We start from the raw sequence: 24,840 nt of genomic DNA, 5'->3' as shown, positions 1-24,840 counted from the left end.
CCTTCCAGGGCGCCTCCCCTGCCCACCTGCCCCCGCCTGCCCCTCCCCGCGCAGGACCAGGGCAGCCCGGGTGCCAGGCTCCTCAGGCGGCTCCTCAGTGGCTCCCACCCCTCAGCTCGGAGAGAAGCGATAGATGGACGGTCTGCAAGAAACCGCTCCAGGCCGGAAACCGCTCCAGGCCAGATGCCCCCGACAGCTTCCAAGAGCGGGGGATGGCCCTAGGCTAGTAGCTGTGCACAGAGGACACCCCCTGCATGCCCCAGCAACACCCCCACCCGTGCAGTGCATACACCCAGGAAGCACACGTGCATACACGTATACACACGAGTTTTGCACCACATGCGCGAACTGCACACAAGCTCATGCACACACCATGCACATGCACACACACCATGTAAATACCCATGTACATGCAAACACCTACTCGCTCATATGTGCACATACCATGTACATGTGCAAACACGGCCCATGCACACAATACCCACACTGTGCAATGCACACCTGTACACAGCCATGTACTTGCACGCACGCACACACACCCACACCACAAACAGGTCCATGCGTACACACACCGTGCACATGTGCATACACAACCCACCCCCACCCCAAGACATACTGCACACACCCATGCACATACACCCACATACCACACGTCTGCACACACAACCATGTATGCGTACAACTCTGCATGCACACGTGTACACCCACACCATGTACGTACACTCCGTGTGCACACCCATATCTGTGCACGTGTGGATACTATATGCACACACGCAAGCCCATGCACTGCACAGACACACGCAATCAGCCTATAATCCGATCGCATACGTCCTGCAACACACCCACAGGTACACACACACCCCTGCACACACGTGCACATACCGTGCACACACATGCACCCACCCCCATGCGCTGCCACACCCACACGTGCCTCCAGTGTGCACAGGTGAATACACTCATGCACAATCCTGTGCACACACTACACACGTGTGCAAGGAGCTCACGCTCCTGCACACACACACACACACACACACACACACACAGCACGCCTGAGATCACTTATTTTCCGGCACAGTCAGAGACCACATCTGGGTACCAAACCACACAGCCACCGTTTCTAACCAAGTCCCTCCTGCTGTCCCGCTTCTGCTTCCGCTGACATTGTCCCACGTCTGGAACAGCCCTCCAGACCCCACGTGGCAACCCAGGGGGGCTGTAAGCTCTGCCCGATGGTCACAAACATGCTTTTAAAATGCAACAGAGCCAAGGGAGGGGGATGGGTGTGACCCAGGCACCAGAGGAGGGGAAGATGGGCAGTGCGGGAGGAAGCGGGGGAGGGGTGGGTGACTTGGACAGTGCGGGGAGATGACCTGGGCAGTGGGGGGGGGGGGGATGGCTGAGCCAGGCAGTGGCCGGAAAGGCCTCAGGAGCCTTTGCTGGGTCTTGCACCACTGGCTGTGACAGGGCTGACAGGCCAGGTATATTTCCTACCGTGAGCTGGACCCCCAGCTTTGGGAGCTGATGACTCAGTCTGTAAACCATGATTTTTCCCACCTCAGAAGACTTCGAATGCTACTTCCCAGTTAAAGGGAGAAAATCCGGCCCCTAAACTGATGGTCCTCCCAGTGCCCCCGGCGGCCTGCCCCGCCCAGGCCACCTCCCTCGGGTGGCGGCCGCCACCTCCAGGAGGACGGGGGCCTCTGCTGTGATGGGCTTGCGGGGGGCCCCGCGGCCCAGGACGCCACCCCTACAGCACGGGCACATTCCTAACGCACCTGCAAAGTCACAGGACGTCCACAGGTTCCCAGACGAGGGCGGGACCTCTCGGGGTCATTCTCCTGCCACACGAGTCCATCAAACACCGAGGCAGGTGTGCCCCAGACTGAGCGCAGGTGCCCTCGAGGTGCCCGCAGCCCCAGGTACCCTGACGAACCCCAGGCTCTCCCTGGAGTTCCTCCGGCTTGGCACCAAAGCATGCCCACCCCCACCTACCACTGGGATCTCAGAGGCCGGGGCTACGGCCGCCTTCCGGGGGGACGGCCCTTGCTTCCTGGAGACCGCCAGCCGGGGCCTGGCTGGACCACGCAGCCCTGTCCCTCCCGACTCTGGACGTGCCAGTCTCTCTGCTGCCTAGGGGTGGGGGCTCGTCCCTCGGCCACCTGAGCACGGACCACGAGGTCCTGTGGCCGGTCCTGCCTGCATCTTCTGCGCCTCGCACCTGGGTGACCTTCAAGGCTGCGGCCTTTGGGAGACGCTCGAGGGGCTGACGCCAGCTCAGGGCACACGTCCACAGGGCTATGCCTTTGGCAGCCCCAGGCCCCCTCCCTCCTGGCCGGCTCCACAGCCCTGAGAGAGGCGCTGGACCCCGGTCAAGCGGGAGGGGCGCTCCAGACCCCGGCACTACCCTCAGGAGGCGCGGCTGAACAAGTCCCTCGGGACGTCTTTCGACTTCAGCTGCACCTGGGAGCACGGTTCACCGCACGTGACGTGTGCGTTTAAAGTGGCGTCAGAGACTGAGGGCAACGTGGTGGTCAGCACCCGGACGGCGCTGCTGAGGGCCGCCCTTCTGATCCTGAAACGCTGAGTCACGAGTTCACAGGTGTTGGAGCCGCTGCTGGGGGCTCACCAGGCACCCCAAGGGCCCAGGTCCCTGCTTCTCTGGCCCCTGAACCTCGCACCGCTGGTCTGGGCGCCGACCCTGAGCTGCGAGCGCCCAGCCGCCTTGGCCAGAGCCTGGACCCGTAGCGAGTCCCATGTCCAGTGGATGGTGGGGGAACCTTCAAGCCTGCACACGTTTGACCACTGGAGTGTGGCCCAGGAAGCAGGGGGTGACCTTCAGAGGGAGCCTGAGAGGACCTGGCTCCCCAGCGCGTTCTGATGCCAACCGTTCCCTGACGTGGATCTGACGCGTTTACTGCCAGGCCCGACGCAGACGAGGGGGGCCAGGCAGCGCTCTCGGCCCCACTTGCTCACCAGGTCCCGTCTACCTGAGAAAGCTTCCCTGAACCTGCCGAAGGCCCATTTTCTCCCAAGTGATAAGAATTCGTACTTGGAATCCATGGAAGGAGAGAGATGGGTGGGAGAAGCCCGTGATGCGGCATCCGTGTCCTTCCAGACGGGCCCGCGGGCCGAGCGCCCACCCGGTGTCCTGGCCACTTCGTAATCGTCTCTCTCCCCCCACCCCGGCCCTCTGCAGCCCCGGGCTGGTCGGGAGGGAACGCACTGTTATTCCTGCAGATTTCAAGACTCTGGGAACACCAGAGCAAAACCCAGCAAAAGCTTACATACCCGAGGAAGACAAACACGGACAAACCAAACCAAAGCCCACGCCACGACGGTTCCAGAAAGATCCAGAACACACAGCTGCCTGTGTGGGTCCCTCGTAGGCTAATCTGAGAGGCCAGGTTGGGAGAAAGGAGCGAACAGACCCCTGCTGTGCTCAGTGGGGGTGGGGGAGGGGGAGGAGGCACAGGTGGGCACAGACAGATGCACGGACAGGAGGGCAGTTACCTGCTGGCCCAGCGAGCGGCGGTCCTTACCTGGGAGGGAACGAGATGTCCAGTTCATACAGTCTGTCCTTAAAGACAGACAGCTCTTTGTCAAATTCTAAGAGCTGAAGGAAAGAAACAGAAAAAATATAGGGTCACTTTGGTTTGCCTCCCAGGGGGCACCAAGAAGCCCTGGGGGAGGGTCTGTCTGCAGCAGGGACCTGCAACTTCCTGGAAACAGGTGTTGCTCCAGCACCTGCCCTGCACATCACCCGGGCCGCGTGCAGGCCTCCCGAGGGCGGGCCCCCCGGGCGTGTGGCCGGAGAGACCGGGGCACCCTGCAGGCCCTCCTGTGCGAGCCCTGCTCCGGACTCAGCCCCTCTGCCGCCGGCGCTGGACCCACACTACCTGTGCTGATTGGCCACGCAGGGCCACCTCGCCCTGCTGAGACCACGCGGTGCAGCCGCCGCGGGCGCTGGCGTCGCCTCCGAGGTGCCCTCAGGCAGTGTCCAGCAAGGGGGACACCGTTTTGCCCAAACTAAGTCAAAAGAGTAAGAGCACTGACCTCACACGGGAAGATAAAAAATAAGACCTGGCCCTGAGGGACCCTTCAGAGCCACACCCCACGGGGCACCGTGCCCCCAGGAGGGAAGGGCACTGGCAGTGTCTGGCCACCGTGGCCACGCACACCCTGGGGACGCGGTCATCACTCACGTGCCCTGCAGCTGTGCGGGAGCCCGAGGCCACACCCGTCCTCTCCCTCTGCTACCTCACCCATCACTCCCAGAGCGTGCAGTTAGCGGTGCCGTGCCACAGCAATTACCGGGCGCCAGGCTGCTACCTACGCCACCTGCACGTGGCCCTCGCCGCTGAGCCTGCGTGCACCAGGCCAGCCATCGGCCGGTCAGAGGGAGGCAGAGCTGACACCTCCCCCGGCAGGAGCCCTTGATGGCGTCTGTGGTTTGCGTGGGGGGATAAACCAAAGCTCCTTTTGCATAGACGGGACCACTTCAGACACAGCTGCCTGATTTCAGTCTCACACAGGGTCCTGCAGCATCCTGGACACCCGGAGACGGGGGCACAAAGAGCCTTGGACCCTGCCTGGCGAGGCTTGGATACTGGACCCCACAGGTGACACTCGTGAGCCCATATCTACTGCGAGGAAGCACCCGTGGCAAACCTCACCCCACTCAGCACCCCCTGGTGGCCATGCCAGGGGCCCTAGGGGTGCAGGGCCAGGAGAGGGGATGCAGGATGGGGAGGGGCATGGGGTGGGGGAAGGGTTTTGGGATGGGGGAGGGGAGGCACAGGGCAGGAGCTGTGGGTGCGGGAGGGGAAGGGCGGGGGCGGGCATGGGGGGACGGCTGAGCCCCTCAGCTTCCCGGCCCCAGTGGCCCCTGCCTCTGCATCGAGGAGAAACACACCCCACTTCCAGGGAGCAGCCCAGGCCAAACAGCTTCTGGAAGGCTGCAGAGTTAGCACCTCAGGGGTGCCGGGGATGGAGGAGAACTGTGTGTGTGTGTGTGAGGGGGGTGGTGAAGCATGAGCGTGAGGCCTGGACCAGTCCTGTGCTTACACGTGTTTGCACGCATGTGGGCCTAGAGATGCCCTCGCATCACACTCGCAGGTACACACCCCCCCGCGGAGGCCGGCGAGCATGTCTCATCCACAACGCTCCAAGCGTGAATTCCTGGCCTTCGCAGGTCAGACGGGAAGACAGCCGTGATGCTGCGTGGCGGCTGCAGGCAGGCGCGACCGTCAGGAGAGGTGCATCCACGGCACCCCTGACGACTGGCCTCCCCCACCCAGAGGACTCGGTCCAGCACCTGGGAACCTGCAGGCGCTGAGCGGCCCGAGCCTCGCCCACCGAGAGCGGCCAAGCCTTTCAGCTTCTCCCAACTTTAACTCAGACCCTTGAGAGAAGAAGAGGAATATCCTGGACACGGTAAGTCCGCGAGGCGTCCCGATGGGCTCGCCGCCCCGTCCTGTGCGCGACGGGCACGCGCGTGTCCGCAGAGCCCGCACGCTCGCTCAGTGCCGCTGCTCCGGCCCCGCCGCGGGGCCTCCCGCCGATCCCTCGGTTGGCGGCGGCTGTCGCTCCCACAAGGCCCGCTGCCCGCGTCCTTCCTGTGGGGCCCTGGCGCTCGGGCTGCTCTCCGTCTTCGCGTTTGGCGTTCGGCTCAGGACTCGCCGAGCTCCTGAGGACCAGGCCTTCCGGCCCCGCCTTGAGCCTCCAGGCGCTGCCTCCCAGCGACCTGCGAGGTCTGCGCGCCGCGCTGGGGTCTCAGCTCCGCTGTCCGGCTGCGTCCGTCCTGACACTTAACTCACCTGTGGAGACTTCCACCTCAGTGACCGCTGCTAGCACTTCTCATATCTTTTAATCTGCCTACTTTTTTCAGGGTATGGTATCTGTTTATGTTTCGGATGCTTTCATGTTTTCAATACCTTTAAATCTCATCCTATAATTTTTATCAAGTATTCAGTTATCTGATGTCTGTGGACTCACTCTACTGTGGAGTGCTTCCTACACGCTTTGTACCCGGGGCTGTGTTTTGTTCCTGCTGCCCCACGGCCCCCACGGCTCCACGCCCTGAGTCCACGGGAACGATGGGGGATGGAGCCACGGCTGCTGCCACAGGAGGCCAGCGTGAGGCGTTTCTGATTAGAAATGACAGTGCATTTCTGTTGAAAGGGTAACCTGTATCTCTCTGAGATTTTTCACAAGTGGTAACCAATTTCACATGTATCTTTAACATTCTTCTTGATTACAAAGTGAAAAACAGAGCAGGGCGTGTGTAGACGATGATTAAGCGGTGGCTGATCGTACGTATCTGTCAGGCGCTGTCCCGGCTGCACACATTCCTCAGTTACTGCAGAGACGCCGCGCTGATAAAGGGAAAGAGCCGGAAAATCGATGCGCCCCGAGCTGGAGCAGTTGCTACACGCCCAGAAAACATCTCTATCCAACAGGCCGAGCGCGGTGGAAACTCACGCGCCCTGCCCTGGGACAGCCGCAGAAAATTTAATCTCTCCAAATCCTCACCAGGGCACTCCATCCTGCAGCCCTGACAGCCACACTTATAATTAATTATACAATTTCGATGGGAATATCGACTAAACAAAGCTATAAATCATAGAAAAAGTCAATAGGCATGGACACATTCAATCATGTCCCGGCCAATGATTACTACTCTTAAAATACAATAATTATTTTCAGAGCCAGCTTGAATTAAATTTCTGTCAGATGGGAACAAGGCTGGTGGTTGATCAAGGATGCGATGGATTTGGGGGCCGAGGCCAGAGCAGCACATCCATCCTGCTGTGGGCGTCTCGCGTGAAGGTAAGATGTCCTCTGAGGGCTCTGCAGGCCATGCATCGTCCCCCAGGGGGGTCTGGACGCCCGCCTCCCAAGTGGGACTGACACGCCGAGCTGCCGGGGCAGTTACCGTGGAGCCTCGGCCCTGCACCACGGGGACGCACGAGGCCGCCCCCTTCCCCGGAGATTCCTGACCCGACAGGCGGGGCCACGGGCCTTCCAGACCCACGTGTAGACCTCGTCTCTGCTTCGACTCCACTGCGTCTTCTCATCTGAGTCAGCCTCAAACTTCTCCCAGATACTCAAACTAACTTTGCTCCACCTTAAAGGAGCACAATTTCACATGGTGAATAAATACAGAACTAGATCTTACGTCTAACGGTGACATCTGTAGTTTCCAGGGTGGTGACACATTCTCTAAGTGCTAACCGAGGGCAGTGGGGACTCTGGACCCACCGTGACATCCCCGTGCCCCCTCCCCCCCGCCCCGCATACCTGCCTCAGGACCCTGTTTCTCCCTCACACGGTGGACCTTCCTTCTCGCCAGTGTCCTGGCTCCTTCCAGAATGTTCTGGCCCCCTGGCCACCCCAGCGCCACTCTCTGTGTCCACCGTTCCCCTCCCAGGGCGTCTCCGCTTTCTGCTCGTCCTGGTAACCACACTGTCCCTGGCTTCGAGGGGCCGTCTCTGTGCTAGGGGCCCTCAAAGCCCACCCCGCCCACCCTACTCCAAGCTCAGAGGGTCGCACGGCTGCCCAGGGAGCGGACGGCACCCCGAGTCTCCTGGGCACCTCACCCCACACAGGCACACTGAACGCGTCGTGTCCCCAAACCTGCCCCACGTGTTCCGGGCCTGGGAAGTCACAGGACGGCAGCCAGACACGGCCGCGCCCTACAGAGCCTCCCGTCCAGCCCAGCAGGGCCGCAGCTGAGCCGTGAGTGCCGTGTGCTGAGCCCAGGCGCTGCGGGACACAGCAGGAGCCCACCGCACCGGGACCCGAGGCCCCCTGCGCAGCCGAGCTGGGAACTGGCCGCGGGGACGCGGGGACGCAGCACGACAGGCAGGGGGAAGTGTGTGAGGCGGCTCGGAGCATCCGCGGGGGCAGAGGTGCCCCCCGTGCGGCTGCAGGAGGGGTGGGGGGGTCAGCACAGAGGCCCCGGGCGTGATCCGCGCCTCGGAGGAGAGGTCAGGGTCCCGGGCTTTACCCGACGGCGGTGGGAGGTGGCCAAGGCCCAAAGCTGGGCCTGACTGGGTGGGCGTGTGACCAGGCCCGGGCGGGCTCCAGGCTGGGGGTGGACAGAGGGGCAGGGGTCGGGAAGAAGGCGGGGGGGCGACGGCCGGGGGCGGCAGACTCAGACGTGTGGCGAGTCCAGGCCCAGGAGCTGCCGGACGTGCAAGGCGAGGGAGGCCCGGCGGGGGACGAGGGCTTCCGGGGAGGACAGGAAGGTAGGGCGGGTTCACGGGCTGGCAGAGTCTGCTGGACATCTGGAGAGCCCCTCTCCACTTAGACGTGAGCCCTCTTCTGAGCGCCTGGCACGAGAGCTAGGGGTCCTCCCACACAGAGGCATGGAGCCCCCAGCCGGGCTGGAGCCGGTGCTCGGAGGGGCCTGAGGCAGACGCGAGACAGAGGCACCGTCCAGAGCTGGAAACTCAAGACCCAACGGGTGACCCGGCCACTCAGGGGCGCCCAGGGCACAAGAGCTGAGCTGGGGGCAGAGGGGGACCAGGGAGCTGACCCAGGAGGGGTGAGGTCCCGGGGGGGCGCTTCGGAGGCAGGCCCTGAAATCCAAGCGCATCCCTGGCCTTTGGGGTAAAGGCGCCCCTGGGGGGTGACAATGGCCTTGGTGGCAAGCAGGCGAGGTGCGGTGAACCGGGAACTGAAAATGGGGACAATGGCACAGACGGCCCCTTACCAGGGCGGGAAGACCAGAAAGGCCCCCAGGAGGCGGGAGGGGGAGGCACAGGTGCACACCTGGGCGTGCGGTGAGGCTCCCGCAGGCGTCCCGACCGCCCTCAGGCGCCGATGCGTCAAAAGCAGGCCCAACTGGCGCACAAGAAGTAAAGGGCACCGCAGGCGCAGGGCCCCGTCGGCTCTCCTGCTGCAGGGGCCGTGCCCGCCGGGTGGTCTGAACGGCAGGCGTCCACTCACACATACCAATACTTCCCTCTGCACACACACACACGCACACACGTGCGTTCGCAGCCACAGAGATGCCCCCGCCAATTTGCACGGTGGTTCTCTTCTTTCCAAAGGAAGCCCAGGCCTCTGTGGGCCGGCCCTGAACCAGGGGTTCCGCAGCCAAAGCTCCTAGCCCTCTGCCTCTCACCGGGGAGGACCCCAGTGTTGAGAGCCACACTGGCCGGCACAGGCAGCGAGGCGGGTGGCCTCAGCCCAGCCGGCGGCAGGACGCGCCCCCAGGAAGGGCCCAGTGGAGAAGTGACGGGAGGGTGAGGGTTCAGGAGCCGACCCACAGGCTGTGACGGCACCGGGAAGCATGGCTCTGGGGAAGCGGGGGCGTTGGGAGGGGCCGGGGGCCAGCGCCACCCCACAGCAGCTGCTAGGGGACCAGCCGCACGTCGGATGCCAGAGCTCACCGCGGTGCCGTTGTCGTCCCGGAAGACCTCCTGGTTGAAGTAGTCGAAGAGCTTCTTCTCGAGCTGGAGCATCACCTGCCAAGGGAAGGGCCGTCAGAGCAGGCGGGGCCCCACCTCTCCCGCCGCGGGGCCCACCGGGCACGGCACCCCCCGCACCTAGGACAGGCACTGACATTCAGAGCACAGACAGCTGCGCAGGGGCTCACCTTCCGGTCGTTGTCCGACTCTCGGAATATCAGCTTCACGACTTCGTTGGTGTCGGCGGCCCGGACGGTCTGCATCGTGGCCTTTGTGCAGAGAGTCTGGGAAAGACACGGAAGGAGCTCAGTCCCCGGAGACATGCCAGCCCGCTGCCCGCCTCCACCGCTCCCCGACCTCGGCTCAGGGGCTCACACCTCCCGTGGAGGGACCCGCGGCTCCAGACACGCGGGGCCGCACACCCGGCCCTCTGCCCGCCGCCCCAGGCTGCCCCGAGGACCAGGGACCAGGGGGCCTGTGGAGGCTGGGCAGGGAACAGTCTGACTGGCGGTCCTCCACAGCCACAGCGGGAGGGACAGTGAAGGGCAGCCAGACAGGCCCCGGGGGCAGCACGGGGGACACAGAGGCCACGCCGGGGGCCCTGGGCAGGGACGCCCACCAGCTGCGGCGGGGCAGACGGAAGGGCACGGGTGACAGGCTGACTGCAGATAGGCTGAAAACTCTATTAAATCCAGACTCCTTTAGAAAATCCTCCCTGTCCCAACCTGGGTGTGGGGCGAGGAAAGGCAGCAGGATGGGGGTTAAACAGGGTTGCTCCCCAGTCAGGACGAGGGTGGAGGCTGGCGCAGAGGCCGCGAGGCCTGGTGCAGTTAGGGGCACCGCAGGGCCGCGCTGACCACACCAACACCGCAGAGACGAAGTGCAGCTCTAAACGGGCTGAGAGACACCCCAGGTGTACAGCAAGTGCCGGCGAGCATGTGCGGAGACCAGGCCCCGCACCCCTCCCTTCGGGAAAGTCCATCCACGCGGAGTCCAGAAAGGACAGAGCGGGGGCCGCGGAGGCCAGGTGGGGTGAGAAGGTCACAGCTGGATTTCAGTTCGTGTGTAAGTTATACCTCGATAGGGCTGTTTTGGAAAAAGCACTAGGTGATTTTTATTAAAAAAAGAAAGAAAGTAAGACCACCGCAACTGAACTAATGTTGACTTAAAAAAAACCCTCTTTGTCTAAGGAGCCCTCGTGAGGTCACTTCACGGCAGAGCCACGGGGCTCAGAGGCCGCGGGGCTCAGAGGCTCAAAGCAGCCAGCTTTGCGGGACATCCTCCCGCAACAGGCCCCAGGGCCCGGGGAGGCCCGGAAGCCGGAAGCCGATCCCCCTTGGGCCGCGCGTTCCAGGACAGGCATTGACATTCAGAGCACAGACAGCTACTCAGGTCAAGCCCCCCACAGTGGCTTCTGGACTCATGTGTCACAAATCAGTCTGGCCGCCTTCAAACGGCCGGATTAGAACAAGCGCCTGGACCATCCGGCCCAGCGCGGCCACCCTGCCCAGCCCCCGGCGAGGAGGTCACCCCATCCAGATGCTAATGCGCTTAAGTGGCTTCAGCCCAGTGAATGGGGAGGCCCGGCAGGCAGACGGCATTGTAGCCGCCCGACGATTCAGGAAATTCATGGTCTTCTCCCAAAGGCATCTGCTGGAAACTTTTTAAAAAATTGCTTTATCTCTCGCCACTTCAGACGGGCTCCCAGAGGATAAACATCTGACCGGCCCAGCCCTTGGAGGGGCCTCTCTCCCACACCCGCCAGGCCTCCTCCCGGGCGGGCCTTTCAATCGCAGTCGTGACCACTCATGCAGAAACCCCTGGGCCAGGGCCTTTCCGGCTCGCCTGCTTACAGGAAGGCATTTTCCTCTTTTGAAAGGAGAAAACAATTTCCCAAATGTTATCTTAAAGAGCCACGTAAGATTCATTTCACGATCAGCAGCGGCAGGAAGGGCACAGGAGAGGCGGCCCAGCACTGTCCTGCTGGCACCCGGAGCCCCTGGTGTTTCACTTGGAATTTAGGGGCACAGGCTGCTGGGGCGGTGCCCACAGGACCCCACGCCGGTGTCAGCCCAGAGGCGCAGCGTGCAGCGTTTCCTGCGAGTCCCGCAGTCTTACAGCCACTGAATCCGCACAGCCCCCTGGGGCTCAGGGCGCCTGTGCAGCTGGCCCCGCTCCTCCCAGGGCTGCCCCCCCCACTGCCCCCATCCCGCCGTCACAAACGCCCCCCACCAGGGTCCAACTTCTATGCAGACAGAGCCCCTGGGGTCCCCACAGGCAAGCCCACGAACGCGGCCTTACAGAACCCACTCTGCTCTCTGCCAGACTGACGCGGGGGTGGGGGGACAGCCAGCCCCGCACCCGAGGACAGGCCCTGGGGTCAGCCAGGAGCTGGTCGGGAACATTCGAGTCTGAGAAGCCTGACCTGGGGGATACGGCGGGTTTCAGAGTCTGGGTCACGACGCGCCTTCTGGAAAGTTTGGGCGGTAAGTTTCCGTCTGTGGAGGTCAGAGGCACACCGGTCGTTTTCTCATTGTAATTACTAAGCTTCTAAATGGTAAATAAAAGCCATAAGGCTCTCTTCTGTGCATCCACTTCGAGAGGTAGCAGGCATTAAAAAAAGCGTCTCAGTTGCGTTTACTGATGGCTCGCCAAGGCTTCAGACTCAGTTATTGTGATTCCAGAGACCCGGCTTCTGTCTGGACCCAGCACGCTGGGCCCGGAGGAAGGGGATCCCCCAGGAGCCCCAGCTGACGCACACCCCAAGTTTCCAAAGGACCCAGCGTAGGCCGGGCCGGCGGGCACCTGTGGTCGGCGGGCACCTGTGGTCGGCGTCCAGGACGTGCAGTGTATACAGGGGGGCACGCCTGGGTCTGGGTGTCGGGGTAACTAGAGAGATGGTGACCGTGTAACGGAGCTAATGGAGCCGGGTTCCAGGTGGAGGGCCCTGGTGGGGCAAAGGCCGGGGTGGCAGCGTGAGAGGTGGAGACAGGGCCTGAGGGGGGCTGGGGGCAGGCAGGGAATGGCCGGCAGGCCACACGGTGTGGAGGAGAGCTGAGGGGACGCAACCTGTCTTACAGAGCTCCCAGGCGGCCAGGACAGAAATTCGGGGCTTGCCCCATCGTCACAGGCCTGCCCAGCGGCCCAGCGGGTTTGTTCTCTCCTCAGAGGCAAAAAGAGAATCAAAACACACTTCCATTCTACCTATTTTCTCCACCTGAGAAAACATAGGAAGCGACGCAGGTATTGGAAGCATATTTCGAATGAACACGAATAGCTGGTCTGGCGTCTGTCTGCAAAGCCCGGTGTGGCCTGGGGACTGCGTCTGGGTCTCTCTCCACCGGAGTCGAGAGTCCCGACATGTGAGCGTGCAGGGGTCTCTGAGGGACCCCGAAGAAGCCCACTGGCCCACAGCCCGAGTGTGGGCCCTGCCCTGCAGGTTCTAGACCCCGCGGAGGGTGCGGGCACGGGGAGGGGTCAGCAGGCGCTGGGGCTCGCCCCCCAGGGTGCTCCCTGCCAGCCTGGCACGTGGCGCCCTCCCCTCGTGCCCCGCAGGACGCTCGGGCCTGCAGATGAGGGGCCGGGCTCAGGGGGCCGCCTCCTGCCCCAACGACGCTCGTTCCCGAGTTATCCTGGCAGCTGTTTACGAGTCGGACACAGACTGGGTGCTGGTGGAGGCACGGACCCCCTTCCGGCAGCCAGCCCCCCGGGTCCCCGAGAGCCGCAGGCACCCCCGTTCTCAGCGACGGGCCTCACGCCCTGGCTTCTAGGAGGCTCCGAGGAGTGCCAGGGTCCCCGGGACGGCTGGGCCCAGACAGGTGACCAGGAGTCCAAGCTGCGGAGCGTGGTGGGCAGCAGGGGACGCGCGTGCAGTCCATCCCTGTGGCCTCCTGCCCCCTGCCGCTCTGGTTTCCCCCACACACCTGCACCCGGGGAAGGGGGCTCGTCAGGGCCTGAGCTCAGAAGCGGTGAGCGGGGTCACTGTCTGGCGTGCCGTCACTCATGGGGCTGCACAGAGGGTGGGGCAGGTTTAATCCTGATTTCAGGCAGCGAGGAAAACCGGTGTGGCCAGATGACTGCGGCCGTCTCAGGTACAGGCAGTGGCCGACCCCGTGCGTCTCTCTTCAGAGCCCTCTGCGCTCTTCCCCTCCACGTGGGGAGCAGCGAGGTTTAAACAAAATCAAAACGAACCACCAAGCCACTCTGGCACCCAAATTTAGACACTCCCAGCAGATACTGGAAACGTTCTAGCTCATTCTGAGTAAGAGGACAGCACTCCTCTTTTTATTGAAACGCAGACCCCCTGCAGGACGGAACGCGGAGCCCCCATTTCTGCCTGGGCCCCCAGGAGAAGCTCACACCACGGAACGGGCCCCCAGAAACAGGGACCAGCGGGACCAAGGGCGTCCAGCCCCCTGGAGGTCCAGCATTCTCTCAGCGGCACCCACCTGCCAGTGACAAGGCCGCTTCCGGTCAAGGGCGTGGGTGGTGAGCCGGCACCTACACGGGGTCCCCCGTCCCCCGCTCAGACCTTGGGGGCTGGATTAACCTTTTTTTCCATCAAGTGGAAAATACAACAGCCTTGAAATGAAAAATAACCCAAAGAGCAGCTTCCTGACGTTGTGGAGCCCCCCCAGCCCCGCAGGGTCCTCTCTGTCCCCGTGGTGGCATCCTGCCGCCTGGGGCCTGGCTTCCAGCGCCTCTATTTGGACGTGGGCCCTCTGGAAGGACAGCCAGCAGCCTCCAATGTGAGGCCCGCTGCACACCGCGTCCCACCAGACCGGACACAGCTTCTGCGCCGCTGGGGTCCTTCCCGAGTGAGGACGGGGCGGGAACTCCACCTGCCCCGTCACAGAGCCACATGTTCCCGAAAACACAGGGAGCTGGTAGCGTCCTCACCTCCCCCTCCCCTGACCACATCAGGGACCCAGCTTGGCCGTCTGCGCCTGCGCAGTGGGTCACCGCTGGGGAGGGTGAGCTGGCCGCCCTGTTTTAGCCTTGGACGAGGCTCCTTCTGGCCCCATGGGAGACTAATGAGCTGGTCTGGACGGAAGCGCTGGTTCTGCAGCGAAGGGCCGGGCCAGCCTGCTCGACACCGTTACTGTGCGGAGGGGCCAGGGGGAGGGCGGGAGGCTGGCGGGTGGGCTCCATGCCCGGCCCTTGGCGTGCGACCCCGCTCCGGAGCTTTCATCCCCTGACAACTTCACGCAGGAAAACACGCGGACCCTCTGATAGCGTGAAATCGGAAACAAAGCCGGGGCACAAAGAGGCCAACCGGCCGTGGCCACCGGTTCTCTCTTCAGCCACAAACGTGCGCATACGACCGACCCCCAAGAAGCTGAAAGGAAAAGCACGTAAAAGAAACACGTCCTCAAGGGCTTCAACACAGCGCGGACGTGCGTGCCCCTGGGTGAGGATGCTCGGCCGGGCCGCCGGCCTGGCCTCTGGCATCTCAGGGGAGACGCGGGGGAGCCCTGGCCCCGCCCGGCCCCTCGAGGACCCTCCACCCCCCGACATCCGTGGCCTCATCTCCTGCGCAACGTCAAAAGGACAGTGACCCTGCTCTGGAGGCCCCGCGTGAGGGGGTGGCTGGCTGCTCTGAGTTGCGTTTCAGACGCAGGGCGTGAGGCCAGAAAGGCCCAGACCTCCGACGGGGGTGGGGCGCTGTGGGGAGCCCAGCCTCCACTCGCCACGGCCCGGGGACGGGCGGTGGCCCCCGCTCTGGCCACTCCCGTGGGGCTTGGCTCTGGGTCCACCTGCTGGAAGCAGAAGAGGGAACAGAGCAGGTGCTTCATCAGCTGTGTCTGCACCCGGTGCCGGCACCTCCCGGGAGCAGGGGCCAGAGACGCCCCGCCCACCTGCAGCCACGCACGGCCGGCCTTGAGCCCGGCTTCCCACCGGCCCGCACGCTCAGCTCCTGTTCCTCTGCACAGAGGGGTCCGCGCTCCGGGAGCGGAAGCCGTCGGGGAGCTGGAACAGGGTGAGCTCCTGGTTCCAGCAAGCCGCAGCCACAAGCAGCTTCTCCTTCCTGCGGGGGCGGCCATCTCCTCCCCAAGCACTCGGACACCCTCGCCGTCTCTGTGCTGTGCGTCCAGCAGGAACCAGGCCGAGGCCAGCAATTTGCACCTGAGGAGCTCGGCATGGAGCTGCCGCCCCAGCTGGGCTGCAGGGCCCTGAGTCCTTGGGGTCCCCCCCGAATATCACGGAGACGTCAGAGAAACCGGGCCTCGGCACGCACACCCTTCACTGAAAACCACCAGCCAACCAAGGGCGTCAGGGAGAAGCTCACCCCGTCCCATGGCTGTTCTCGTCATCAAGTTCACCCCATCCCACGGCTGTTCTCGTCATCCTGTTACTTTTGGTTAAATTCTAGCCATAAAAATGTCTACAAATAAACAGGCGCACAAATCAACGTTCCGTCTGCATCCTCCTGCAGCACAGGCACAGAGAGAAAGAGAAGGATTTCTGAACGGTGGCGCGCAGACAGACCTGAGTCCTTTACGTGGGTTTTCTTCAGAACAAGTTAATGGAAAATCGTTACCTTTTACATTTAGAGTTATTTCAAACGACTGGAAAACAGATCCCACTCTAGAGGATAAACGTGACCTTTTCTGCGGTGACTCCCCCCGTGACTCTGGACGTTAACCCGGGTCTGCCTCCTGCTGTGCTGCACCCCCTTAACCCCACACCTGCCTCAGCTCTGGAAGGAGAACGGGGTCCCGACCCGGGCTGCCCAGATCCACCTCTTGGACTCGAGGGGTTAAAGGCTGCCTCTGGCACCTCACTCACAAGCCAGCGTGTGGGAGGTGTGGGTCCAACGCTGGGTCACTGTGAGGTGGGCACGGAGAGTCAGCCAGCCAGCCCCGTGCCCTGGACACCCACCCACCCGCCAGGAACAGCAGAGAAGCACCATCCGTCCCAGGGATGGGCCAGTCCTTGGTCACCAGCGTCTACAGACGTCATTTCAGTCCTAAAGGCGTCCAGGGAGAGAGAAGAAGGGACGCAGAGTCAGCAGCTTCAGAACCTGCCTCGGTCACAGGTAACTCATGGCTCCGCAGGAAAGTGCTCAGAAAAAGTCTTCACGAACCCTCTGACCATCCCCTTCGGGGCAGACACGTGCCACGGCCTGAAAAGTAGGCGCTGGGCAGACAGATAGAAATGCGTCTCGGAGCCGCCCACACCGCCTGCGGCCGGGTGAGCAGGCCTCAGGGTACACGCTGCCGTGGGAGCCCCCGGGGGACAGCCGGGGCCACTGAGCCTGCGACAGGAACAGCACCTCCCAGTGCACGGACATGTGGTCCAACAAGCTCCAGCCTAAGCTTCAGCTTCCTTCCCTATCACACACGCACACACAGCCCCTCGGCGCGCGCACACACACACACACACACACACACACACACACACCCCTTCTGGAGAGCAAGAACCCTGGTTTGCCTGGCCTGTGCTCAGCTCCAGGGCCCCTCCAGTGGTGGCCAGGCCGGCCTGAGGCCCAGGAGGTCACCGTGCTCTAGGGGGAAGGTCTGCGGCCAGGTGCCGGGCCGTGACGGCTGTCCCTGGGTGTCGGGGGGCGGGGAGCTCGTGTAGTTAAGACGAGGCCACTGGGCAGCGTCTTGCCTCTCAGCTGCACCAAGTGGGGCCCAGAGCAGGCGCCCGCGAGAGCCATGAAGAAACACACACCCTGCTGCCTCGGCCGCAGGAGGGGCCTGGCAGGGACCCTGCCCTCGGGGGAGCTCAGCAGAGCGCTAACTTCCTCGGTTTTCAGGGTCCCAGTGGCCTGCCTGACACAGAAGGACCGTGCTGGGTGCGCGCCGAGGACCTGAGGCTGAGCAGGGCGGTGGCCGCGTCGGGCTTTCACCAGGAAGCACCGTGGGGAGGTCGTCCTGCATCGGGCGGGAGCGACCCCGAACACCCCCATTCCGTTTACTCTGACTTCCCCAAGGAAGACCCTTCTGGAGAAGTGCAGCTTTTCAGAGGTTTTCCTGGCAAACCCCAGCCCCCGGGAGGAGGGACATCCTTGATGACCGAGAGCACATGGACTCCGAGTGCCTGAAGGCGCAGATGGCGCCGGGGTCCGTGAGAGGCGCTGCTGTGAGGCCGTGTCAGCGTCAGAGGCGCCTTCGTCCTTTTTGTTCTGTATCATCAGCTGTTCACGAGAACAACAACCACCATAAAGACCCTTTCATCTCCTCCCCGAGACGCCCCGCCAGCTCCCAACCCGCTGACGGAGGGGCGACAGCGCCCGCCCGCGGCCGGCTGCGCAAACCAGGGGAGCTTGACTGAGTTTTCTAGAAGGAAGCAGCGCGGGCTCTTTCTAGGCTCCTGTCCAGCAGGACGGGACTGCCGCTCGGGGGTCTCCCTGCCCGCAGGGGATCCGGCCGGGGGACCTGCCACGCTCCTGGTCTGGCCTCTTGAGAACGTCCCCAGCCTTCCACAGACACACCAGGGCTCAGACCTGCCGGGCAGTGGGGGACAAGGGGCAGGGGGGAGAGCAGGACCCCTTGTCACCTCCTTCTGTCTCCCCGGGACAGACTCCCTGCCCCTGTCCCCTGCCTGCCTCTGTTTGCAGAAAAACTTTAGCCTCCTAGGCCTTCCCTGAGTTCCAAAGAATAACTTGAATCAGAGAAGTGAGAAAATGCAGAAACAGGCTGGGGACAGCTCACGGGGCCTTACGAAGGGCCGGCACAGGTAACGACCAGGTGCGATGCCCCCTCCTGGCTGAGTGGGAACCCACCCTCGCCAGGTCGCACGTGCAGCCAGAGGGCAGGAGGCTGGGTGGCAGAAATGCCCGTGGTCCGGGGCAGGGGCTCAGGCCACCGGGCAGCCTGCAGAGTCTCCCTGGCCGCACTGGGATGCGGGCGGGCTGTGCGGTGCCCCTGGTCCTCTTCCAAGGCGGGCGCGGTTAGTGCTGCGACCCCGGCTGTTGGGGCACCGCCTGGGCTCCCACCCCCCGCCCTGTCCCTGCCCCGCGAACATGAGCGTAGGGACGGCTGCTTCCTCCGAGAAGCCAGGGTCCTCTCAGGCCCTGCTGGCACCTGAACCTGTACCTGTCAGCAACCGGCAACCGGTTTTTCAAAACAGCCGCCAGCCTCCAAAAACGCATCCATCACCACGGCTGTCCGCGGTGACGGACAGCAGGTGGGTGCGGCTGGGGCGCGCGGAGATGGGAGCGCCTGGCACCGCTGTCACCCTTTGTCACTGGCCAGCTGAGCGCCCAGCTGCCAGTTGCCACTGCGCAAGGCATGAAACATACTCTCTGAGCAATCCCGCCGGCGGAGCTGAGTGGGAGGCTGCATCATTAATTCGTTCGGGACGCACAGCCCGTTAGACGGCACACGATCGTGGTGTTTATAGTTTGTCTGTTTTAATTACGGCTTAAGAGGTGCCAAGTTTGATCGCAGGATCCTCTCTCAGCTCTGCTAGGCAAGCGCGTTTGTATTACTTTGCGTCTGAGACGCGAAGCTCTAATTCCGGGGGTGGGAGGGGCAGCCGCTCACTTGGCACAAAGCACTTCTTTCCGACGCTGGTGCCAGCCAGATACCCGAGACCCCTTGCTGCAGAGGACCGGCGGGTGTCCAGCTTGCCCTGGAGCCCCGCGCCGACTTGTCCTTCCAGGAGCCCCTGCCCGCTGCAGCCTCTTTCTCCCTGCAGGTCAGGATGCTCGTGTTTCCGGAAGGACCTGACTCCCCTCTGGGAGCTTCCAGGAGCTTGGCGGGGTGAGCACCAGAGGCGGGGCATCCCTGGGCATCTCAGGGGCCCAGGGCTGGGGAGGGTGTACCTGCCACTCTAGTGGGGGACCAGCAACCAACACCAAAGCCCAGCCAAGCCGGCACAAAGGAAGACCTCAACTTCCCTCTTCAAGGGGGTCACCTGCCACCTCCAGACAAGACGACGCCGGCAGACGGAGGTCCCGCGTCCCCATCCCTGCGTCTCCTCGGACCTTCTGACCCGCACGACTGCAGTGCTGTCTGGGGCGCTCGTGGTCACCTTGGGTGCTACGCTGACCTTGGGCAATCTGGAAACCGTCTGTGGGGTGACCCACCAGCTGAGGACACCGGCCTCCCCAGGAATACGGGTCGGGGCCGGCATGGCCTCTCCCACCCCAGGACCCGGTCTGTAGGCACGAAACGGCGGTGTCTCTACAGGGTCACCGCTGAGGGCAGCCGCTCACCCAGGGAAGGGACAGCTCGAGGCCTGGGCCCCGGCTCAAGCCTTGGTGCGCCTCTGACCGGTGCTCTTTCCTGGGCCGTGTTGTTTGGAAGGAAAGGGCACAGTCCTTGGAGGGGGTGGGGCAGAGGATGAGCTGCCTGCATCCCAGCCCCCTCCCCCTCTTCCCGGTGCCCCAGTGCCCACCTGGAGGCTGCCTGCCACCCTCAGTGATGCCCCCGAGCACTGCCTGAGAACCTGCAGGACCCTGTGGCCCCAGCCAGGCCTTGTCCACCAGGCGGCCCATCCCCAAATGTGCCCCGCTGACTCCCCGCTGTGCAAGTCCCAAGAAGTGGCCACCTTCACCTCCATACACGGCTCTCCTGTAACAGGCAAAGCCCCGATGAGGTGTCCCGGAGCCACGGAACACCCGGGCGGCCTCGTCCTCACGCTGCTCTGCACATTCTGGGAGCTGGGACGGCTGGTAGGCCTCGAGAAGCCATCCACTCGGTCTAACAACCTTTCGGGAAAATTTGGAGACCTCTCCTCTGGTGTCCACAGAGTTTCTGTAAGTTGTTTCTACAGTTAGAAACCCTTTCAAAAAGCCATGCGGGCCAGCAGACTGTGATGTTCCAAGAGGTGCTTCCATGGTGTTTTAAAATTCAAGACGTAAACAGGTAGCTTAATGAACGCCACTGAAATTAATCTGCAGCAAAAGAAACTTGGTCTCTTTCAGTTAAACTTTTAGATCTAGCTTTGCCCACAAGTATGTTTTCTGAGTTAGCATCGATCTCTCCAGCGGTGGGAGAGGAAATGGGGCTCTGGCAGGAAGGGGGCTGCAGAGCGTCCCCAAGTTCACGTCCACCCAGACCTCAGCCCACGACTGTTTTGTCAACCAGGGCCTTGGCAGATGTGACGGGTCAACGTTCTCGAGCCGAGCTCACCCTGGATTCAGGGTGGCCCAAGTGCAGTGACTGTCCCCACAAGGACAGTGAGGCAGGGAGGAGGCACGTGAGGCCGGAGCAGAGGCAGTGATGACGCGGCCACAGCCCAGGGGCGCCTGGGCCACCGGAGCCGAGGAGGCAGGAGGGAGCCCCCTGACCTCAGACTTCTGCCTTGAGACCAGTGTCCCAGCCGCCGGCCGGGGACACGAAACATGACCAGGCACAAGCTGTGCCACCAGGCACAAGCTGTGTCTTCCGTGGGGACTTCAGAACATACCAAGTTCATTACAATTTTCTTCATCAGCTGGACACGTCTGGGGCCAAAGGTGACGTGGCAACCCGGAGGGGACACGCGGGTGCAAGGGTGGGGTCCGGGTGTCACGCGCTACGCTATCCGCCTACGACTCCCCCGTTGGGTCCCTGCTTCTCCGCCAGGGCGCTCAGCCGCCAGGGCGCTCAGCCGCGGGACTGCATGGCAGCTTCCTGCTCAGCCTGGATGCTTTGTGAACAGCTGATGACTGTGCTGATGAGGCGTGAGAAGACGGTCTTTAACCCCTAGGGCTAAAGTCTTCATTTGACCAAACGGTCCTAAAAACTCGCTATACCAAAAATCATACTCCACGTGCTGGGAATAAAAATCATTTCCCATTGGTTTGCTTTACTTACACAGTAAACTGTGTGCAGAGATGTAAGTTTTCGTCAACTGAACAGCCATTTATCCACAGGATAGATGGACCGTATGGTTTAAAGAACCACGTGCACAAGAAAACCCTCCAAAAATTAATGCACGAATCTTAGACACATCTGTTTATTCATCGAGCAAATAATTCAATTAAACACCATTGATTCCTCCCTCCTTTGAAAGTGCCAATTTCACAGCCCTGGACAACGGAGCGCTTTTCTCACGTGTGCGGGTGCACAGCCAGAGCAAACACTCCCTGGCAGCAGCGGGGCAGGGGCAGTGTCCAGCGAGCTGTCGTGGGCAAGCCCAGAGCTTGGGGGTGCGGGGTGTCCTGGTGGCATTCAGGTCCGCTTAGATGCGCTGCCACACTCCGGGCGGCTCCCAGAAGAGGCTGCGAGGAGACTGAACGGAGCCCGGGGTGAAGCCGCCGGTTCCGCGAGGGAGACTCCGTGTGCCTGGAGGACGGGGTCTCCTGGAGCCGTCCCGCCCCGCCAAGCCCAACGCCTACCAGCAGGCCCGCTGGGAAGAGCTGCTGCTCAGAACGACCACGTCCCCTTGGGGTGCAGTGGGACCTCCTCGGGCCCGAGACCGCCCTCGCCACGCCCCCTCACCAGAACCCACTCTCCCGCGTGGGGTGGGGTGGGCGGGGCTGGCGGGGCGGAGGGCCTCTGCTTCCTGCCCCCCGGGTCAGCCCTCGTGTGCCCTTGTGTGCCCAGGACCCGTCCCTGCCGTGGGTCCCTCTGACCTCTCAGGACTGCTGACATGGGGTCCCCAGCACAGTCCGAGGGGCTTGCGGTGAAGGCACACGGAAATGCCTAGAGCAGACAGATGACTGACTGTTCAGGAAGTGACCTCCTGGGGGAGGGGCCACACAGATGCGTAACGCCTGTGACTCTTACCAGCAGCAGGACTGCTGCCCTGCACCTGACCTCACACACAGCCGCCCACACAGGGAAGCGGCAGACACTGCGTGCCCCACCCCTTCCCAGGTGTGCTCACCGGCTGCCCGGACAGCGGGACACCAAGGCCGGGGGCAGGTCCAGGGGCGGCCAGGCCAAGGGAAGCCGAGGGCCGGGGAGGCCAAGGTGGGGTCCGCAGGGGCCCAGGAGGGGAAGCTCGTGCACGTAGTTCCGCGTCCCTGGAAAATCAGCTGTTTGTGAGAACTGCCTACAAAAGGCAGCACTCCCTGTGGCTCCTTATCTAAGTCAGTCAGTTAGCTGGGAAACCGCTGAAGAACGAAGACCCCTGCACCTTCCTGACGGGGGGGGAGGGGCTTACTAAAACCTGGGCAGCCCGCCAAATACCGAGGCTTCTGGCCTGGAACCTTCAGGCTCTTGGTCCTTGGAGACGCTTGGGGCCCCCGGGTGGCCTTCAGGACAATGCGCCCATCGGGGGTCTCCCTGTGGATCCACAGACCAGGCAGCCCCTCGGTACGCGGGCCGAGCCCTCTCCCTCCTCCGCGTCTGGCCCTCAAAGCGCTGCTGCTCAGGGGACGACCTCGGGCCGTTACTGACCAGGAAGTGAGCGCCTACGTCCCTGCTCAGGCTCTGCCCCCGCTCACTCACGGTCAAGGACGTGTGGCCGTGGGTCCTGTACCACCAGCCCCGACATCCTGATGATACGGGGCCGGGCTGCCACCTCTGGGAGGAAACACAGAAGGATGGAGCCGCCCAGCCGCGGGCAGCGCCTCCCTGGCCGAGTCCAGGGTCCATCAGGACCCCGGCCAGCACCGGCCACCTGTGCGGTCACCGTGTGGCAGGAGTCCTTGCTCTAGGGGATGGGACGGGTCCCTGAGGTGAAGCCAAGGTCTGAAGGTGAAGGGTCAGGAGAAAGGGCGCCGGGCAGAGAAGCCTGGGGAAGGGGAGGGGGTCACAGGATCAGCGGCAGCCACACGTGTCACGGCCCAGCTCCGCTCACGCCCCCTCACGCCCCCTCACGCCCGCTCACGCCCCCTCACGCCCGCTCACGCCCAGGGCCGTGTCCTCCCGCTTCCCACTCAGTAAGAAAAGGAAATCACGACTCTGCAGGAGCCTCGGCGCCCCCCATGGAAACCGGAGCCCCGCCTGCGCCACACGTCCCGTGACAATTCCGCCCGTGTCCAGAGCCGCTGCCCTTAGATGGGGCCCTCGGGCGAGCAGAGAGGCCGTTCCAGCACAGCAGGCTCACTGGGCCCAAGTACCAGCCGGAAGTGACCTGCGCTCGGGGGCTCAACCCAGCAAAACCAGCGCGGCTAGAATACCAGAGGAGGCACTGTTGGCGAGGGCGCCTGGCCTGCGGGCACTGGGCTGGGCTCCCCACGCCCCTCACAGCATCACACGTGCACTGGCGGATTTCAACAGGCGGGCATCGCACCCATGGCTCAAAGGCACGGAACCCATGGGACCTTGGATCCGGGTTGCTGATTGAGCCAAACTCAAAATGAAGAGGGGAAAAGGCAGCAGAACCAAACACAGGATTTTATGGTCCTCAGTGGAATTCATTTGTCTATTTGAAAACACTCCGAGTGGTCGAAAGCCCCCTCCCCACACTCAGGCGCCTCTCACTGCTCAGTTTTAAGACAGAATCTTCTGCCGAGAAGGGAGGATTACTTGTACCTGAGACGCCAAAGGAAGATGACAAGAGGGGACCCCCGGGGTCTCCCCCTGCTGTTTCCACCATCACTGCAGGCACACGCTTGTGTGTGCCCCGCTCTGGACAGGCCTGGGCTGGACCCTGCACGCTGTGGTCTCCCTCCTGCAGCTGGGTCTGGGGGGACCCGCTCACCTTGGGCGGCTGGCAGGCCCCCTTCGCTGCGGCCTGGGGCCCTGCCATCAGCACTGCACCCCCGGGAGAGTGGGGCAGGCGCGGCAGCGGGGCTCAGGGCCGCAGACCCTCTGGGAGAAGCCGGCCCCACGCAGAGGAGACCACGCTCCAGGCCACGTGGCGGGACCCGGTGGGGCCGACGAGCTGGCCTTCCGACCCGGTCGCCTCGCGGCTGGTGCCCATCCAGGTTCCACCTGCGCCTGCTACTCAGCGGGAGCGTCACCCAGGGGCCTGAGGGCACCCTGGAGATTCCCACAGCTGGGGGGAACTGGCGCATACAGCTGACCAGGGGCTGCCTTCTCACAGGTAGCTTCCTCCCTTTCCTCTCCCGACGGTCAACAGAGGAATCTCCAGGCTCAGCACACATGTGCTGAGTGACCCGACCACTACCCAACTACTCGCTCGGAGGGGCTCCCATAACAGCCCCCTTTTGACAGTAAAACGTTCTCCATTAGGAGTTTCTGCCTTAAATAGAACCAGTGAGCAGGACAGTGGGAACGCGCCCGTCGAGGATCACGGGCTTCCGCTGTCTTCCCAACATGACCGAACACGCGTGAGGCTCCCGGCGTGGCCTACCTCCACCACGGACTTGGAATCCAGTCGGAAGTTGAAATCGCCAAAGACAAAGTAGGACGCTTTCTCGAATCGCTGGTCGATGATTCTGGGAGGAGAGAAGCAGAGGGGGTTACTGAGGCACGGCGCCCGCCACGCCCGGCCTCTCCCCGGGCTCCCCACACGCATTTCCCACCGCCTCCTGCTGAAGGACGCTTGCACCCCAGTGACCGTGATCAACACGTGTTCCCCAGACGGCTCCCAGCTTGCCAGCACTGGGGTGTGCGCCAGCGCAGTCCCA

General features: G+C 63.1%; 1 protein-coding gene across 3 annotated transcripts in view; it reads right to left on the bottom strand.

The window, feature by feature from the left end:
• Positions 1–24,840, bottom strand: part of INPP5A (inositol polyphosphate-5-phosphatase A) — a 180,258-nt gene that overhangs the window by 12,825 nt on the left and 142,593 nt on the right. For all 3 annotated transcript variants that reach the window (XM_082674241.1, XM_082674243.1, XM_082674242.1), the window contains 4 exons: positions 24,564–24,648; positions 9,605–9,700; positions 9,399–9,473; positions 3,540–3,613 (listed from right to left, as the gene is read on the bottom strand). In XM_082674241.1, coding sequence (XP_082530367.1) covers positions 3,540–3,613; positions 9,399–9,473; positions 9,605–9,700; positions 24,564–24,648 — 330 coding nt within the window. The remainder of the gene's footprint in view (positions 1–3,539; positions 3,614–9,398; positions 9,474–9,604; positions 9,701–24,563; positions 24,649–24,840) is intronic.

Source organism: Grampus griseus (assembly GCF_964374135.1).
Source record: "Grampus griseus genome assembly, chromosome: 16".
Classification (NCBI taxonomy): Eukaryota; Metazoa; Chordata; class Mammalia; order Artiodactyla; family Delphinidae; genus Grampus; species Grampus griseus.
The sequence above is the reverse complement of the archived record's forward strand: the minus strand, read 5'-3'. Positions and strand labels throughout refer to the sequence as shown.